Below are 18,307 nucleotides of genomic sequence, written 5' to 3' on the forward strand. Positions count from 1 at the left end.
TGGAAAATTTTGTCTCTAGAAAATTTCAAATGAGGGATTTTTTTGGGTGCATAGGGTTTATTTACACTTGATGAAAAATTTCAAATTAGTAGATATAACTGTTTTCTTGCATCAATTAATTACTATTCAGGCTTGAAACTTATTGATTGAAATTAGAGTTTGTTCCTTTTATGTAATGTGCCATTGAGACTCATTTTGTACTATTGACGACATTTTCTAGTTAGGTGCAAATACTCTTATTATGATTCATAGAAAACGAAACAGAAAACATACTACACTCATTTATTCAAGGATCAAGAAAGCTCATGGTCTGAACCCTTGTGATTGGTAGTAGTATGTAGATGATTCTCAATCAAGTTCAAGTAGGCCATCTTGATCATGACAACAAAGAAAAGCAATGTGTTTCTCCATGAAACGATGACACTCAGGGCACCGCATCCCATCAGGGACTCTACCTGCTGCAACTGGAAACTCAAATCTACAACAATTATTCGCTGCAACATGAAGCTTATCATGGTACTCCATAAACGACAAATCAAACCCCTTTGTTTCAATATCTTTCTTCCACATATCAAAGTCAGATGGTGTTTGCATCATAGTGGTTCCATGTCCATTAGTCAGAATCTTTGACCCTCTACACAACAAAGCCCATGATCCATCTTTGTCATAGCTTAGAAGTTTCTTGATCTGTTGCATCATGGGGTCTTGATCATCAGCCTTCTTTAACTGAATCTTGGAGTACAACATGCTCTCTAAACGTGTCCAGAAGAACCACATTAGGGTTGGTTCTTGCCAACTATGGCTAAGCTTCTCCACATTAATGGTAGCAACTGCCCTACGTACACTTTCCTTTTTCTTGCTTTTTCCAACATACGCCATCTCTAATGGGATTCGGGCAGCAGTCGCCATTGCCCGAGCTGTGGTTGTGAATTTGCGTATCCACTCGATATCATCACCTCCAAACAAGAATATGTATTTGTCTTCTCTTATCTAAAAAACATGCGTTACACATTTACACCCATTCATCACATAAAATTAATAATATTAGAAAAATATTATTATTTTAAAGATTTAACTCACCCAATTATCTATGGTGGGGTCCATGCCACTAACTAGCAACTCTAGCCTCCAAGTCTCATCCCTCCATAATTGTTCCTCTTTCATGCTGGTGAAAGGGAAGGCATTGCTGCCCCATATCCACATCATGTGGATTGCATTAGGGCTCAACTCCTTTCCTTGTGGGTCCAACACAACTAGTATAGGCCTTTTCCTAAAGTGCCACCTGTCTCCTATGCACCTGATAACCACCTTGTCTATTATTGAAGGGTGGGATACAGAATACCATGGCATTTTCTCCTTCATCTCCTCGAATTTCCTGTCCATTTCCTTGGTGTAGTTTACGGAAGGATCCACAATGGGCATCCACACGACTTCATAAAGAGCATGCGTCCTTGATCCATGAATGCGGGACTCGTTGTAAATTTCTTCAAGAATCGAAAGCTCCTCACGAGACATGTCTAGCCCTGATATCAACAACAACACGTTCCTCCTCCTCAGGACTTCTAGACTAACCTGTGTGTGGAAAAGACATTAATGTCCTCCTCAAGTAACAAATCATAAATATAGATAGTGTTGATAGCATACCCTCATCTTTGTATTGCCATCGAAGAGTGGTTGTATATCATCCCTTGGACTAATCAAGATTTTGAGGATTTTCATGTTATCCATATGGCTTGTTTCAAACAGCTGATTGAAAGACCTCCTGAATTCAATTTCTTTCTTATCTCCTACATCAACCAAACAAGAATAAGAGTTAAGATACCCGTTACTATTTATATATAAGTAATCAAATCTTTTTTATGTTTACATAAATCTGTAGCATACCAACAACACGATTGCAATTCTCCAACTGTCGCCTGAGAAAGTCATGTATGTGATCAATCTTTGAAGTCAATGACGATAGTTCCCATGATTGCATCTCTGTTGATGAAATCCCATACCTGAAATCCCATAACTTTATAATTAAGTGTATGTACATTATAAATGTTATTTTGTTAAATGGGGTTAAAGTTTATTTACTCATGGCCCATGCTAGTCAAGTGAGCAATCTGTGTAGCACAAGTGACGATGCCTCTGATGTTCCAGTAGACAGCTGTCGGAATGGTATTGATTGCTGATGACATGGCTGGCATATCAGGAGTTATGTACATAGACGGAAGCTCCTTGAATTGGACAATACATATTGTAAGTTCCAGAATTGAATGGATTAGTTTGTTAACAGCTTCAAATCGAGGTTTCAGTGGAGCTGTATGCTCCATGATTGTTGGAACTTGTTTAAGAATCGCCATAGATTTTGCTAGTTGGTTTGATGAGTAGATTTGAGCCAGAAGCCAGAATTCTCCATAGTTGAGAGCAAAAGCTGCTAGCGTTAGCACCAGCTTTGCATCCCAATGGAAGTTTCCAACAGTGTGGAATAACGCAAGGGCTGTGGTATGTCCATCTGCAACCGTTAAGCACTTTAACGCCAACTGTAAAAAAAGTTACATTTGGATCATCTTATGATAATGACATGCAAAGACATGTAGAAGATTGAGTTTTTCTATAATAAATAGAAGATATATTTGGGAGCATTAAAAAAAAAACTCAATAAGCTTGTTGAAACACTAGTTTGATTTTTTTTTTACCTCACTAGCGAGTTTATCGATTATATGAGACAATGAATGGAGCATAACAATGGCATTCGTCTGATGTTGTTTACCATTCGGTTTATCTCCATTTGTGTGTGGACCCTACCCCGGATAAAAGAACTACAAATGATTAGAAATGTAATTTTCAATTAATAGATGTGTAAATTAGTAATTAATAATACCGATGAAAGGGGATCAGGATTGATGGTAGCATGTCGAAGGATGTCTTGTATGATATCGACAAGAGGTCTGACATCAACATCGGTTCCATCAGGGAGATGAGTATCAATAACTTGCTTCATTATCACATTGTCATCAGATGCACTAAAGATCGAGTTTCCATCACTTCTGGCGTGCTGCTGACGCACCGGATTATGTATGGGTCCCACCATCTGCTGAGGTGGATTGCTTGCGGGACCCATGAGTTGCTTTTGTTGTTGTTGTTGTTGTTGTTGTTGTTGTTGAGGTTTGTGTTGTTGTTGAATTGGGTTTGTGGAGGGATTAGTGGTGGGTGTTAAGGGCTTTTTTTCGGTGGTTAGTGGTGGAATGCCCTTCATAAAGTTGGAGAATGACTCCATTTTTTTATGATAAGTTTTGGTTTTTTGGTTGTGTTGTTGTTATAAGATGATTGGGTTTATATATATATATGTATATGTATGTGTGTGTATTTACTATTTAGAATGGAATAAAGTGATAGTACAACTTAGTGAATCAACTTCCTTGCTTCAGCTAGTAAAACTCTATTTTTTTTTTTACTTTATACTTTTTACCATTTGAAGACCAAGATTTCCAAGAAACAAGATCCATGTTATTGAAAAGTTTTATTCTGGAAGCAGAATAGTGAGTGAAGTAAAGGAAATCATGTAGGTTGAGAATAAGCTTTTGCTTTGATGTGTTTTATTCTGAATTGTAATGATTCTTTGCTTCTAATCATAATTGCTTTGTCCTGGAGTTGTAACCAGCTACTTGTACATATAGCATAATCCAGGTTTCAATCACCTTTCGCTTTTTAAATTGTCGACAAGTATAGTTTATGCTAAAACAAATATTCAATCCACCAAGAAAAAAAGTTGAGTTTCGGTTATTTCTAGTAGGTATTTCACATAAAAATTACTTTATGGCTGTATAGTAGACTACTAGACTGTATAGCTTTTGGTATGATTGGTATAGGATAGGATCGAATGTGAAAATTACAAATATCATAACATTTAGTCGAGATATTACATTTGTCTATAATTCCATAGGGTTTAACGTTTTCATCACTAAAACCCAACAATCCACTTGCACCACCCAAATTTAGGATAAAATCTAACATTCGTAGTTGGGAGCTTATATATTAGATTATCTTCATCTCAAGAACTCATAATTTCCACATGTATTGAGGTTATATACCTCGTTAACTCATAACCTTAAAAATCCCCAAATTATAAACCCTCTTATGAGATAGGGAAAAGGAACTGAAAGAGGTCTCTCTTACCCCTTCATGTTTACCTAATACGGTACCAGAGTGAATATGATCTCCACCAGACATACATAACGCTTTAGCTAATACGGCGAAGTCAGTCACGAAGTCTATGTTCCCTAACAACAAATGACTATATCAAAGCCTAGTTAGTGGCTTAGGGCTCATACTTTGATTCAAATGAAAAATAAATAATAAACGTCCAAATAAGGTTTAGCTAATATATCAATCAACCCTAAAAAAATCAATTTTCACACCAGGCCCCACTTTGCCGCCTTGCGCATTAAGCAAATACGTAATTATGAATAACCCTAGAACAATAAACAAAAACAAGATGACCTTTAAACAAATAGTGAAATAGCATTTTATTCTTCGCTGCTTCGTTATTGTTTATTAAGATGTATTTGTTAAATATCGAAGAATAAGCAAAATTTCCCAACACAACCATCAAGTGATCCAAATAGGTAATGAAATTTAACATGATATTAGACATGTTTAATCTTTTGTTTAGGTGAATTTTTCAAGTTTTAGTTTTTATGGGTACAATCTTCTTATATAAAAATGTGTTGTATTTTTTGTTTTATATAGTTATAATTTAAATGACCTCGATACACAACGCATTAATTATGCTTTTTGCCAGGTATATGAAAATCCTTTGGACCAGCCTACATACATACAAGGTTGGATAATAAGTTAAACATTTTTAGATTTAGAAACTTAAGTATTTTGGAGATGTTAAAACGGAATGGGTTGACCCCCAAAAAAAATTTGTACATAATTATTAATGTGTTAAATATGATTAAAGAACTATATTATTATAATAGCACTAAATTGGGCAATTTTCAACCGTTTAACTTGTTGGGTAAATATTGTTAGCGTATTATATTTGTAAGCCCATTATTTATCTTGTATTACATTTCGGCCCTTTTGGCTTGTATCTATATTATATAGATGTTTGATTTAATGAGAAATGAAGGCAAGGAAATAAATTCAAAAATAGTTTATTACATGATATCATAGAACCTGATCCATTCCTAACCATCTCTAGCATAGCTGCCAAATTTATATTTTTCTTCTGGCGCAAGTCTCCTTCTCTTCTCGTCTCGTTGTTATCTTCTCTTCATCCTGTCTTCATAGCCGTCGATAACAACACCCCCACCAACAACTCGTCCGCTGCATCCTCCGAGAAACCTTATGGTATCTCGAACACTAAAGCATTCATCCCTCTTATTCTAGATCTTGACAAACTCAACTATGATGCATGACGTGATTTGTTTGAAACTCATTGTAATGGCTTTGATGTTTCCTATCACTTTGAAGAGCATGATGAAAACATTTCTAACATTTTCTGAAAAAACTGAAAAAACTGAATAGGATCATATCAATTCCATTATGGAAATGCGGATGTACACAATGATCTCTTAATCTCTCATTCTGATGATTCTAAAGAAGAAGGAGACAACTTGGAAAATGTAGCAAAGTCTCGAAGGTCTGTTTCGCGACAACAAAGATTCTATAGCCATCCAGTTAGTGTTGGGTTTTATTCAAAATCGGTCTTCTAAAACATTAAAAACGGCAACGAGAGTTTTAAAATTATGAATAAACATAAAACTCATTTTAACCCATCAATGATCATTTTGCAAAGCATGGAAAGATTAACACAACCATAGAAAGAAAGAGTTACAACCTTTGAAGACTTTTATTTCTCTCGAGAGGTTAGAACTTGATGAAAATAAATGGCAAAAGACTCAATCTAGATCTTCTCTAGAAGTATCCACCAAGCAAGGATAACTCACTTCAAGATGCTATTCTTCACTTGTATTAAGTTGCTCTTAAGTCATTAAGATTATAACAAATAAGCCTTAAGGAGACCCAATTTATAAGCACTTAGTTCAAGCACCAAATTGCAAGAAAGAAGGAGATGGAGAGAGGCTTAAAACCACGAAATTAGCAGAAAAAAAAACGAATTTGTGACAAAAAAAAACTAGCTTGTTTTTGCCTATATCACTTCTTTTATATAATAAGGCAAGTGAGATAATGGGACATCCCTTCTTAAAAGTCAAAGAATAGCTTCTAAAAGAGGTATGGAAGCTTAAATTGAAGTTAAATTTCAACTGCAACACCTCCTAAGAGGTTCATGATATTGAGGAGTCAAATGGGGCCAAGAAGTGTTTCTTACTAAAGATCCTAACTACTAGTTAGATCTCCAAATAAATGTGTACTCAGTGTCCATTTAATTGGTACACAACATATATATATATATATATATATATATATATATATATATATATATATATATATAAAGAGAGAGAGAGAGAGAGAGAGAGAGAGTCTGGTTCTCGTGAGGACTAAAAAAATAGTGAGGGTTGCGAGGAGAATTCTGCACCATCCTTTTCGTTAAGGGCACAAACGTCAAACCCAAATACTTGGTTGTGGTACGTTCTCATGTAACCCATGTCTGTGGTAACTAATACAGACTCGATGATTTAATCATATGCGGTGAACGTCCATGAAACGTCAATTAAGTGGATTTTATTATTTATTTTCGTTTATTTTGGTATTTTCGTTTTATTATACACACACACATATATAGTTGATTTTTCCTATTTATCTTAATACTAAACTTGTATTTTTTGTCATAGTTCGATAAATATTACATATTAACTCTATTATACTTGAAATTTGTTACTTTTGGCGATTAACGACCGGTAACAATTTTCGCAACTGTTATATATACAGTGAGGAAAACTTACCTCATAGTCTGAAAGGTAGTTGAACTGATCACTGCTCCAAATACTATCTCTACATGTCACCTATACAATAAACAGGGACCCAGTCTCAATCTACTATTCAATTTACCCAAAATGACCTAAAATCAAACTTGGTCAAAGTAAACAGTCAATGGCCAAAAGTCAAAAGTCAAAGTTCCAAGCCAGGTTGAGTATGCCATGCGTACTCCATCTCCACGCATGGTGTAAAGAGTGCCTGCCCAAAATACGGGGCTTCAATCCAGTACGTGTTGTGTACTCCTATGGTACGCCCTATGTACTGAGTCAAATCCCAATATCCTCATTAAGTGCTTATTCCCATATGTCCTTACATCCAAATCTTAAATCTAACAAGAAATAACCTCCTTAGTCATAAAGTTTCCAACTTTATGACTTTAAGTATCCAAATCTAAAAACCCTAACATATCACAAGATTATAAGCTCCAACACTCATGCATAGATGAAAGGAAAGGATAAAGATCACATTTTTATGACTCCATGCACTTCAAAACATCTGAAAGGCTACTCATAATGTCTGGAGTAGCTCATATTCAACTAGACCAATATTATGGGACCAAAATGCACAAGAACCTTAGAACTAACAAGATCTAATAAAGTATTCATCAAGCTCAGCTCTTTATACCTTATGGAGGTTGCTAAGGATACATAAGGTCCAGATCTACAAGGCTTGACACTTCTCAAGTGCTTTCCAAGAGCTTCATTTCTTAAAAAATGAGCACAAAACTCTAAAAAGGCCTAAAATTTCACAAGTGAAGATTAGGGTTTGCAAGGGGTTGTTTGGGAGGATTGAGGTTGAAGGTGGAATGGATTTTTGATGGTTAAGGTTGTTTAAATAGGGCTCGAACCCTCAATATTAGGGTTTGTTCATCAGCCAAGTACACCCTACGTTCTCCTTGTGTATGCCTTGCATACTTAAAGGCACACACACGTTACCTTTTAATGACCTATGCCCAAGATATGCCCCAAGTACGCCCGTTGTAGGGATCATTTTTGTAAAAAAGTTACATTTTGAGTCAAGAATGGAAATTACCTGATTTGGCTGGGTGCTACATCCTTGTTTTTCTTCAACGATTTACTAACTAGAATCCTTAATGATTCCCATAAATTAAGATTCAATGATTTACCTTGGATTGTTACAAATTGACTTTTTTGGACAATAAAATTGGCATGTGATACATTAGGGCCATAGAGCTTGATAGGGTGAGGATTTTGAGCTATAGATAAAACTCATGCATATCACATATGATCTTTCTAAATTCATAACACGGAAAGTTACGATCCATTTTATTTCAATGAGGCACAATCTCTCATGTTTTTACACATTAATTTATTTCACATGACACCAATTTTCTACCCATGATATCTCGTCATAAATATAACATCTCCTTATACTAATCTATGTATGGCATATATCTGTTACTCATGACATATATTTGGTACGTATATGACACAACATGGTGAAACAAGGCGGAAATTCAACTGATTGCAAGTTAAATCAAACAATATATTGATGATCACAATGACTAGTGTATAAGGTGTTGTGTTTAAACTCTAGAAAATTTGTTATTTTCTTTTCAAGGAAACTAATGAACTTCCCAGTCGAGATTTTTTTTTTCTTTTGCGAATTAGGACATTTTGCATAGGGTATAACATAATTGATTTACTTGTATGTAGTCTCAGTGCATTATGTCTTAACCATATCAGGCTTCAAAATTTAATCAATGAAAATATTAACTATTTTTTTTTTTGAAAGGTTCGAAACTTTGAAGTTCTTGAGTATAAAGAGTTGGCTGGTTTGCTTATGTTGAGATGAATTCTATTCTATTGAAATTTCAAAATTCCGTTACATTACAAGTTTAATTGCTTCATAATTTCATTTCTTACTAACTTTTTTGAAAGGTTCAAAACTTTAAAGTTCTTGAGTATAAAGAGTTGGCTTGTTTGCTCATTTTGAAATGAATTTTATTCTTTTGAAATTTCAAAATTCCGTTACATTACAAGTTTAATTGCTTCATAATTTCATTTCTTACTTTCTGTACTCATACTTTGTTTTTGTTTATAATCAGAAAGTTTCACAAAAAGATTTTCTTTTATTTTTTTCTTTGATATCAAGAAACCCTAAAATATATTTTCTTAATGCGAAATCTCCAGAAAAGTCCAAATATTTTGGTTTAGTTTATAAAAAGTTCCAATTTTCTTTTATTAACAAAAAGTTTAAATTACTAGATGGAAAAATTTCAAATCAACCATTTTTTACCCATAAACTATTTTGTACATGGTTATCTTCAAAAAAGTCTCATTATTTTAGCCTAGTTTATGAAAAAAAAAGTACTAATTTTTTTACTTCAACTTTTTTTACTTTTTCACTAAAAATATAGAAATGTGATGGTTCAAATTATGAATAGGAATAAACTTCATTAAGTTCCATAAAACTAGCAATCAAATTTATCTATAACCAATTATTTGCCACAATACAATGGCATTAGCATCATTTTGAACTCATCATCCTCCATATAATCTATTTTCCACACAAATTTATACCACAAGTTTTATAAGATATTCAAATTATGTTGTGCACACTTTATTACAATCTACCTAAAAGTAGGTTAAAGAAAACAAATTGTTATATTAAAAACCAAAATAATAAGATTTTTCTGGAACTAACCGACTGATTTGATTTTTTTATCCAACAATCATAACTTTTTTGTTAACCAAATAAAATTTATGATTTTTCTTTAAAACCGGAACAAAACATTAACACTTTTCTAAAGATTTTCCTTTCTTAATTATATTTTTTTTAAAAAATAAGAACCCAAAAATATTTTATTTATTTATGTTCTTTTGAAAAATGAAAATCCAAAAAAAAAAACTTTATTTATGTTCTTCTAAAAGTTATCAAGTAAAAAATATTTTTTCTTTCTTTATTTCAAATTCCGAATAATCAAATTATTTTCCTTCCGAAGTGTTTTGGGAATATCGAAGTGATTATTTTTCTATTTGTATGAAATGACAAACTTTTGGCGTGATTATCTTTCGTTACGAAGAGTGTAATTGCGATGAAGACTTATTATTCTTGTTTGTCAAATGTTTTGATCTTATTCAAAATTTCACTCGTTGTATCTTTTCAAAAAATATTGGTGTTTTGATGGCTGTACTTTGTGCAGAAAAAGTGATGTCAGGGTTATTTTGCTGACGTGGCTTATAAGAGACGATCAAATGACGAAATCTTAGGAGAAAGGGGTGATGTGTGAAACCTTTTAGGAACGTGCAAATTACTCCAAACCATAGAGACTATTCGTGTAATTTACTCTTTAATTTTGTTTCTCTCTCCACTCAAACGCTTTGATCGATTCTCCTATAAATTGGCTAGCACCTCGTGATATAGCATGCGCATTTGCTCGGTGCTTAATTGTATGAACTATAAAGTTTGTGAGGAAGCACTAGTACAGAAGAATTTTAATAAAGCGGTTTTTTTTTTATTTCTTGATGCGGTTATTCAACCGCTTCAAAAAATATAGCATTATAAAATAGTGTTGTTTTTTGAGGCGGTTCTACAACCGCCTTAGAAAATGTCCTAAACCGCCTCATAAAAATAGCTTCATAAAATAGACTTATTTTTTGATGCTGTCCAAAACCGCCTTATAAAATATAGCTTCATAAAATAGACTTATTTTTTGATGATGTTATTGAATAGCCTTAAAAATTAAACTGCCTTTTAAAACACAATACGAATGGCAACATAAAATATCATCAATCATTTGTTGATGCTATTAGTCAACAGAATTAGAAAATATATAACCGCCTTATATAGATAAGAAAGACGCCAATCTCACTTGTTATTTCCTTTTCTTATGATTGCTACTTTGGCCTTGTATTCTTCCCTCAAGATGCTTCTGTAAATCAATCTCACTTGATGAACTCACATTACAAATAAGACATATCCACTCCATTTTCTTCTTTAAAACCTCACTTGAACCTGCAATAACTAGTAATGACGGTGGTGGTGGTTTCTTATCTGTTTTTGAATCATTTGGAACACATGCAGATGAGTTCTCAGCAGACTCCATGGATTTGATAGAGTTTTCGGTTGTCAAATATGCCACTTTGGCTTGATGTTTCTTTCTTGCAAGATTATTGGAGATAAATCTCATACATAATTAGATTATTTGTTTACTTTAGTTAGCTTACAATATTCCATGTATATCTCCTATATTCTTGTTGTATTTTGTATAAGTACATGTTATTGATTAATAACACGCAAGGTGAACAATTATCACTTTCTCACATGGTATCAGCCATCTCACGTTCCTAACCCTAATCGCCCCTCCCCTCTTCTTGTTCCTCTCTGAAATCGACGATGGGCTCCTCTGAAAATACCTTCTCTCTCAATACCCTCATTCACATGCTGACCATCAAGCTAAATTCTTCTAATTACCTCCTCTGGAAGAATCAGATTACACCTCTTCTTCTTCATCAAAAATGGATGAGTCATGTCGATGGTTCCTCTACCATCCCGCCATCCACCACCATCGTTGACGGAAAAGCAGCTCCCAACCCAGCCCATGATGCTTGGGTGGAACTCGATCAAAAGGTTCTTTTGATCCTTCAATCGTCCCTCTCTAAAGAATCCATGGCAGAAGTTCTTGGTCTTTCCACCCCCCGTGAAGTGTGGACTACTTTGGAATCTGCCTATATCCATGATTCCCAGGAACGATCCCAGAATCTTAAAGATTCTTTACGTCAACTTAAGAAGGGTAAGCTCTCTGTCTCTAATTATGCTAAGCAATTTAAGAGTATTTGTGATCAGTTACAGGCCATTGGAAAACCCATTTCTAACGATGATAAAAGTCACTGTTTCATGTGTGGTTTGGGACCGACCTTCGAGACCTTTTCCACTGCCCATCGTGCTCTCCCTACGCGCCCTCTATTTCGTGATTTGGTCGCTCATACTGAAGGCCACGAGCTCTTTCTCTCCTCCTTGCATGAATCGACACCTCCCCCTGCTGCTTTTACTGCAAATACCTCTCGTGGAAGGGTCCGATCAGGTCAATCAAACAACCGTGGCAACTCTTCAAATCGAACACCTCCTCTCTTCATTGCCAGCATATCTCTTCCCATCATCATTTCCTTCTTTACTTGTGCTTCCTAAATGTAAATATGCTCCACATCCTCTAATATAATCTTCATGCTGAATCACTTTTCTTATATCTATCGATCCTCCTTGAAAAGTCATAGAAATCCCGATTTAAATAAAAGAAAAACAACACAAAACATGATTATTTCAACTATACTTGATGAAATCGAAAAAAATCACCAAATTGAATAATGCTCTTTAATTGAATAGTTAATGTGATCAATATTGCGTACCTTCCATAGCCTTTTTTAGGGAAAAAATACTATAGTTGGAAGAAGTTCATGTATAAGGTGTAGGACATACTTGATTGCGTTCATTTTGAGACTGAATCTTGGCACCCTGAAATCTACCGCTACAAGGATGGAGATATTTAGGGTTTTGCACTAGGGAGAAGTTTAGTCGAAGTAAAAGAGATGACGTTGAATTCTTAGGAGTAAATTCTCATTTATGAAGAAGAAGCAGAGGATTTAGTGGTTTCATCAGATGCGAAATGAAGATAACCAGTAACGTTTAGGAATATGAATGGTTGATGAAGCCATAGATTTATGAGGGCTCGGTTGGATTTCAATCAAAAAAATTTCTAGTGGGAGGGAAACCTAGGTCGGAGGGAGATTAGAATTTTTTTTGAAGGCGAGAGGAACTTAGGTTTGGGGGGAGATTAGAATTTTTCGACCGCCATTGGGGGTAAATCCGCTGAAAATATTAGAAAGCTAAAACAAAAATTTAGAGGGAAAGAGATGATTTGGGGCGGTTTTAGATTTTACTGATGCAATTTGTGTGGAATTTGGTGGTGGTTATGGAGGGTTTTTAGAAAGCTAAAACGAAAATTTTAGCGGGAAAGAGATAAAGATTTAATGATGCTATTATATTAAAAAGAGCATCAAAAAATCCTTATTTAATAATGCTTTTACATGAAGTAGCACTAAAAAATCATAGCGTTTTCATTTGATGTGTTTTTTAAAATATAGCATCAAAAGATAAAGATTTAATGATGCTCTTTTATAAAAAAAAAAAGCATCAAAAATCCAAAATAATGCTTTTACATGAAATAGCACTAAAAAATCTTTTTTTTGATGATATTTGTTGTTAACCGCCTTAGCAAAAGCTTCTGAAAATTTATCTGATGCTTTTTTAAAACGGTTCGTGTATTATTTAATGCTCTATACATTTAATGAGGTGGTTTTTACCATAAACCGCCTCAAAAATAAAGAATGATTCGCATTATTAAATCATTTGTGTAGTAGTGAAGGCTTCCTTGGCTTTTAACCTTTTTGTAAAGTTATACTCAAACATATATTTAAGCGGATACAATAACAACCACTATACCATTTACTGAATATTATATGACATTTCTATATTGTTAGTCACGACAGTTTATTAGAGTACCTACTATTCCTAAATGACCAAATTGGCCTTAACAAAGTGCAACTACAACTTGTACGTTAACCATCATATTTGTACCCCAGTCAATGGTATCTATGACTTCATTCTTACACGTCATCTGGACACGTGTCCAGGAACTGCCTTATGATCTCTCGTTCATTTGTTGATAGATCAAAATCATCACGCGCCAATCTCCCCCACAATTCACTGCTTACGCTCTTTGGGTCATTATCACTTACCTAAATCGATCATTTAGGGTTTCAGTATTTATTTTTATTTATTTTTTGCTATTAAGTGATATCATTCATTAATGATATTTTTTTTTGGAAGATAACCGCATAATTAATGAAAGAGTAAATTACTGAAATCGTCCTTGTGGTTTGGTCAAAATTGGACGTTTGGTTCCTAACTTTTTTTTTTTACACTCGGATCGTCCCTGTGGTTTGTTTTTATTGCGTTTTTCGTCCCTATGGTTTGGTAAAAGTTGCATGTTTAGTCCCTAACTTTATGTATGTAAGGGACGAAAAATGCAACAAAATCAAATCACAGAGACAAAAAACGCAACAAAATCAAACCACAGGGACGATCCGAATGCAATAAAAAAGTTAGGGTCCAAACGTGCAATTTTGACCAAACCACAGAGACGATTTCAGTAATTTACTCTTAATGAAATAGAAGCAAAATCACACCTGGATATAGTTGTTGACGTGGCCATCCTTGTTGGCAGGAGTAACAAGTTCATGTTCATTAGTTAGCCATTCACCATCCACAATATACTTGTACTCATAACGCCCTTCCTGTATTTTACATAAATGGTCCCTCAGGTTTGTAAAATATTATTCAACTAAAAAACATATCTAACCAGGGGTAATTTAGTAATTTTACACATGAAACAAACTGGAACCACATGGAACAAACATGCAAGAAATTGAAACAGGGACCATTCATGTCAAAAAATACTTGGGGACTAAACCTGTGACTTTTTGTAAACCATAGGGACCATTTTGAAATTTATGTAATTTAGTCTAAGGAGATAATTACTGGTAGATCTTTATGGAGAATCCACGAGCCTTCCTTCTCGTTATATTCCAGTGGAATTTTCTGTAATAAAAACAAACGACGTTAATAATATATTAAGATGGACTTCTTCTGATTCTAGAAAAACTAAATTGAAAATATTACTGTATTATAATATATTTATATTTATATTTATATTTACAGAAGTATATTCTGAAAATCTAACCTGACCCCACCCAATATCGAGTCCAGATATTTCCACTGTAGAAGATTTATCGCCCTTCCATGTCAACGTGACAGGTTTCTTTTTTAGGCCAGTAAGCTGTAAAAAAAGATCAATTCATGAGCAAACAAAATTTACCATTAACAAACAGTAAATTCACTTGTAAATATTTCACATAATTTTTGGGTTTATAAATTATGACCAATAATGACTCACAATGTCAGCTGTCGCACTTTTTATAGCATCCACTTTGGGAAAACACGACCGCTTACTCTGCATACAAATAAAATCAGGAGTTACTGTTACAGATACTGATTGACATTATACTGATACTGATACTGATAAGTTAATTACATGAATTTAATGTTGATAAATAAATTTACCAGTAGAAAAGTAACAGCATCATTTAGCTTATAACCTTGAACCCAAAACATGTATGCCAGCTGTAATCCATAGAAACCATAATTACTGATACTGATACTGATACTGATAAGTTAAGACTTTAGGTATACCGCGGTTGCAGGAGCTCTTCCAAGGCCAGCTGTGCAATGTATATAAGTAATTCCCCCGTTTCTATTGATGGCTTTGTGCAATTTGCTCACAACATATGGAAGCCTCAACCGCATATCAAATGCATCAAAGTCTCTGATTCATTAACTAAGTAGTTACATACGTTGTGTTTTTATGTATTTTATACTAATATCAAAACTGTATATAAAATGATTCTTTTTAGAAGGTTAATGATAGTTTAATGGTTTAATCACGATAGGAAATACTTCATTGCTTAAATAAAAATATGGGAAAATGCCGTAAAAACTCTTAAGTTTGCAAGTTTTTGTCTGTTTATCTATAGTCATATTTTAGGTCCATTAATTACTCAAATTTTCAACTTTTTTTTTTTTTCAAATTTACCCTTTTTGCAAATTTATCAAATAAAACTAAAAATTTCTGCCAAACTTAAGGACTTTAATGAACCAAAAAACCGAACTTAAGGGATTTTATGAACCAAAAAAAAGGTTAAACATGAACATTTCAGTCAAACGTAAGGGTTTTAATAAATCAGATGATAAAATTGAAAAAATTAAAATAAAGTAAGATGCAAACATCCGGTTTTAATGAACCTAAAATCCTCAAAAGAGTAAAACCGACAAAAACTTACAAACTTAATGATTTTTATGTGATTATTCCTAAAGTTAGCTGATAAGAGTAAGTTGTGGTCTTCTGTGTTTTCCATATTAACTCTTGACCAAAATATGAACTTTAAATGAAAAAGTTAAAAAGAAGACTATAGAAATAAGCACAATTGGACAAATCATACTCAACCTTATTTCTGCACGCAAATGTTGAATGTCATTAAAAGTGGATGCATATTCACGAATAGCACCAATATCCACGCTAAAATATCTGAAAAAACAAGTAAAGGGAAAAAAATGTCCCTCTCTAAAGGGTAATCTTCGAGAAAAAAAGAAACCATCATGTGTGTATGTAAACTTTAAAAATTGATGTAAAGAGACAGTTTTGTATTTTAAATATCTTTCGGATACTCAAGATCTGAATCTTGTTGCAAACAATAAATGGTTTTCACTCCAATACTTCGAAGCTTGTCAACATCTTCGGGAGTCTATAATATTAATAAAATAAGTCAGAAGTCATTTTATAATGGATTATTTATCATATTTTGGATAAAAAAAATCACCTGAAGACATGACCCAACGATTAAATCTGGAGTAATGAAGTCGTAGTTCATTCCTAGCTCATGTCTATATGTCAAGACTGAAATCAATTTATAAGCAACAAATTATTTACTAAAACTCTTTTTGATGATATCTTAAAATATAAATATGGTTCTCAAATAAATCTTTCGTAAGATTAATTATTAAAGTACACATTACTAACATTATAATTGTGAAGGAACTAACCAGCACCCATGGCTTCAGTCATGTTATTACTATAAACATCAGATTTCTCTTCACTTTTAGCACCTTCCATGTCGATAGATGTACTTGAGCTAGGTGTTACCTAAAGAATCAGATGCAAATTAATTGTTTATATCAAAGTATAATTAGTGACACTAAAGTCTTGACACAAAAAAATCGATGAAGAATTTCATCTTCAGAAACTAAAATGAAGTTTACCTTAACTAAACAGCTTCTATGGAGACAAGTAGCATTCATCAAACGCTTTTCATGTTGATTTGTCTAAACATATAAAATTACAATCACGCTAAATTAATCGATAGTGATAAACATACGTTAACACATATAATCTGAAGTGGAAATGGAAATGGAGTTTAATTACCATCGTATTGACAAAACACGGGTGAATTGCAGATTGAATTCCGAAGCTTTGTAACGACATAAATGAAAACGATCTGAAAAAAAACTCAAAATGTAAACAGATTTGTAGTAATTATTCGACGAATTAGCATTGATTATTAGTGAAATTGAAACAAACCTTGGGAGATTTTGAAGGCAATTCATGTTGGAGGTGTGTGAAGTGGAAGAAACAGAACAAATCTGAGAAGTTGAGTTGTGGAGAGAGAGAGGGGGAAGTTAGATTTTTTTTATGGGGATTGTTTATATACATCGGTTTGGTTAAAGAAAAGGGTTTGCCTTTACCAAGATTCTCTAAAATGCCATTCTCTGTTTACTTTTATCGGAGCATGCCACGTGTCACTGGGGTTATTTCCAAGAGGTGATCACGTGGTACCATGTTTAATCGCTCAGCGGTGATCGTACTCCGTCTCATGAAACAATAAAAAAGTTGGATTTGATTTACTTGAAACCAATCTCATTTAACTTTTAAAACTAGTTTATAACCGAAGAACGAATAACCATGGTTACAAAAATAAATTAAATTTTTATAGAAAAAAAATTCCAAATCATTAATCAATTATTTTAAATAAATTATTAATTAAGAGATTTTTTGGTTATACAAAATTATAATTATTGATTTAAATAAATATGTGAAATTATATCACTTTAGATAGTTTGTATTAATTTTATTTTAATTTTTATTCTAATGTTATTAATTTAATATAATTAGAATGAGAAATTTGAAATAAAGAATAAATAGAATGACAAATGTCATGCATTAATTAGGAGACATAATAGGGTGACATATGGCAAAATGAAAATAAAATATGCATTAATTAGGAGGTCTAATAGGATGACACATGTCAAAAGGAGAATAAAACTTTTCTTTTATTAGAATAAGGATTTTATTACGGGGTCTTTGGAAAAAGTCCTTTTTGTAAAAGGATTTTTTACCCGATGATTTTTTTCAAAATAAAATCTTTAAAAAAGTGTTTGTATTTATTTTTAGGGTAAAAATTAACTTTTCAGGTTAAAAAGTCTCAAAAGTCATAAAAAGATAAGATTTTATGACTTTTGAAACACTATCTTTTCCTTTTATACAAAAGGTTATTTTAAAAGATGTTTTTCAATACCCAAACATCTTTTACATCTTTTTAACTTTTTGGAAAAGTTAAAAGCCAAAAAAACAATCCCAAACACCCTCTACATATACAAGGGATAAACCTTTTGATAGGTGGAGCACACTAAAATTTTCTTGATAGAAATTATAACATATGAACAAAATTTAAAATTCCAA

General features: G+C 33.2%; 2 protein-coding genes across 3 annotated transcripts; both read right to left on the minus strand.

The window, feature by feature from the left end:
* Nucleotides 1–220: 220 nt before the first annotated feature.
* LOC111905572 (protein SIEVE ELEMENT OCCLUSION B) lies at nt 221–3,310 on the minus strand. Its single transcript, XM_023901264.3, has 7 exons — nt 2,870–3,310; nt 2,685–2,789; nt 2,080–2,528; nt 1,885–2,000; nt 1,645–1,787; nt 1,081–1,572; nt 221–990 (listed from the first exon to the last, which is right to left on the minus strand). The coding sequence occupies exons 1-7, from the start codon at nt 3,263–3,265 to the stop codon at nt 349–351; spliced, it is 2,343 nt and encodes a 780-aa protein (XP_023757032.1). The 5' UTR covers nt 3,266–3,310; the 3' UTR covers nt 221–348.
* A 10,068-nt stretch (nt 3,311–13,378) lies between these two features.
* On the minus strand, nt 13,379–17,294 carry LOC111905571 (phosphoglucan phosphatase DSP4, amyloplastic). 2 transcript variants are annotated; one of them, XM_023901262.2, is made up of 14 exons: nt 17,150–17,294; nt 16,994–17,066; nt 16,831–16,893; nt 16,615–16,714; nt 16,392–16,468; nt 16,240–16,316; nt 16,019–16,099; nt 15,208–15,340; nt 15,079–15,138; nt 14,912–14,968; nt 14,699–14,794; nt 14,497–14,556; nt 14,145–14,252; nt 13,379–13,694 (listed from the first exon to the last, which is right to left on the minus strand). In XM_023901262.2, the coding sequence occupies exons 1-14, from the start codon at nt 17,173–17,175 to the stop codon at nt 13,563–13,565; spliced, it is 1,143 nt and encodes a 380-aa protein (XP_023757030.1). In that variant the 5' UTR covers nt 17,176–17,294; the 3' UTR covers nt 13,379–13,562. The 2 variants fall into 2 exon arrangements, with proteins under 2 accessions (XP_023757030.1, XP_023757031.1); XM_023901263.2 differs by lacking the exons at nt 16,831–16,893; nt 16,994–17,066; nt 17,150–17,294 and having other exon boundaries at nt 16,592–16,714.
* Between the last annotated feature and the right edge of the window lie 1,013 nt (nt 17,295–18,307).

This window comes from Lactuca sativa, chromosome 9 (assembly GCF_002870075.4).
Source record: "Lactuca sativa cultivar Salinas chromosome 9, Lsat_Salinas_v11, whole genome shotgun sequence".
Taxonomy (NCBI): Eukaryota; Viridiplantae; Streptophyta; class Magnoliopsida; order Asterales; family Asteraceae; genus Lactuca; species Lactuca sativa.

Coding starts and splice junctions, on each gene's coding strand:
- LOC111905572 (XM_023901264.3), bottom strand. CDS start 3,265: ATGGAGTCATTCTCCAACTTTATGAAGGGCATTCCACCACTAACCACC. Junction 2,790..2,869: donor ATCCTGATCCCCTTTCATCG/GTATTATTAATT, acceptor TATCCGGGGTAG/GGTCCACACACAAATGGAGA. Junction 1,788..1,884: donor GAATTGCAATCGTGTTGTTG/GTATGCTACAGA, acceptor TGGTTGATGTAG/GAGATAAGAAAGAAATTGAA.
- LOC111905571 (XM_023901262.2), bottom strand. CDS start 17,175: ATGAATTGCCTTCAAAATCTCCCAAG. Junction 16,715..16,830: donor ATAGAAGCTGTTTAGTTAAG/GTAAACTTCATT, acceptor CTGATTCTTTAG/GTAACACCTAGCTCAAGTAC. Junction 16,317..16,391: donor TCGTTGGGTCATGTCTTCAG/GTGATTTTTTTT, acceptor TTAATATTATAG/ACTCCCGAAGATGTTGACAA.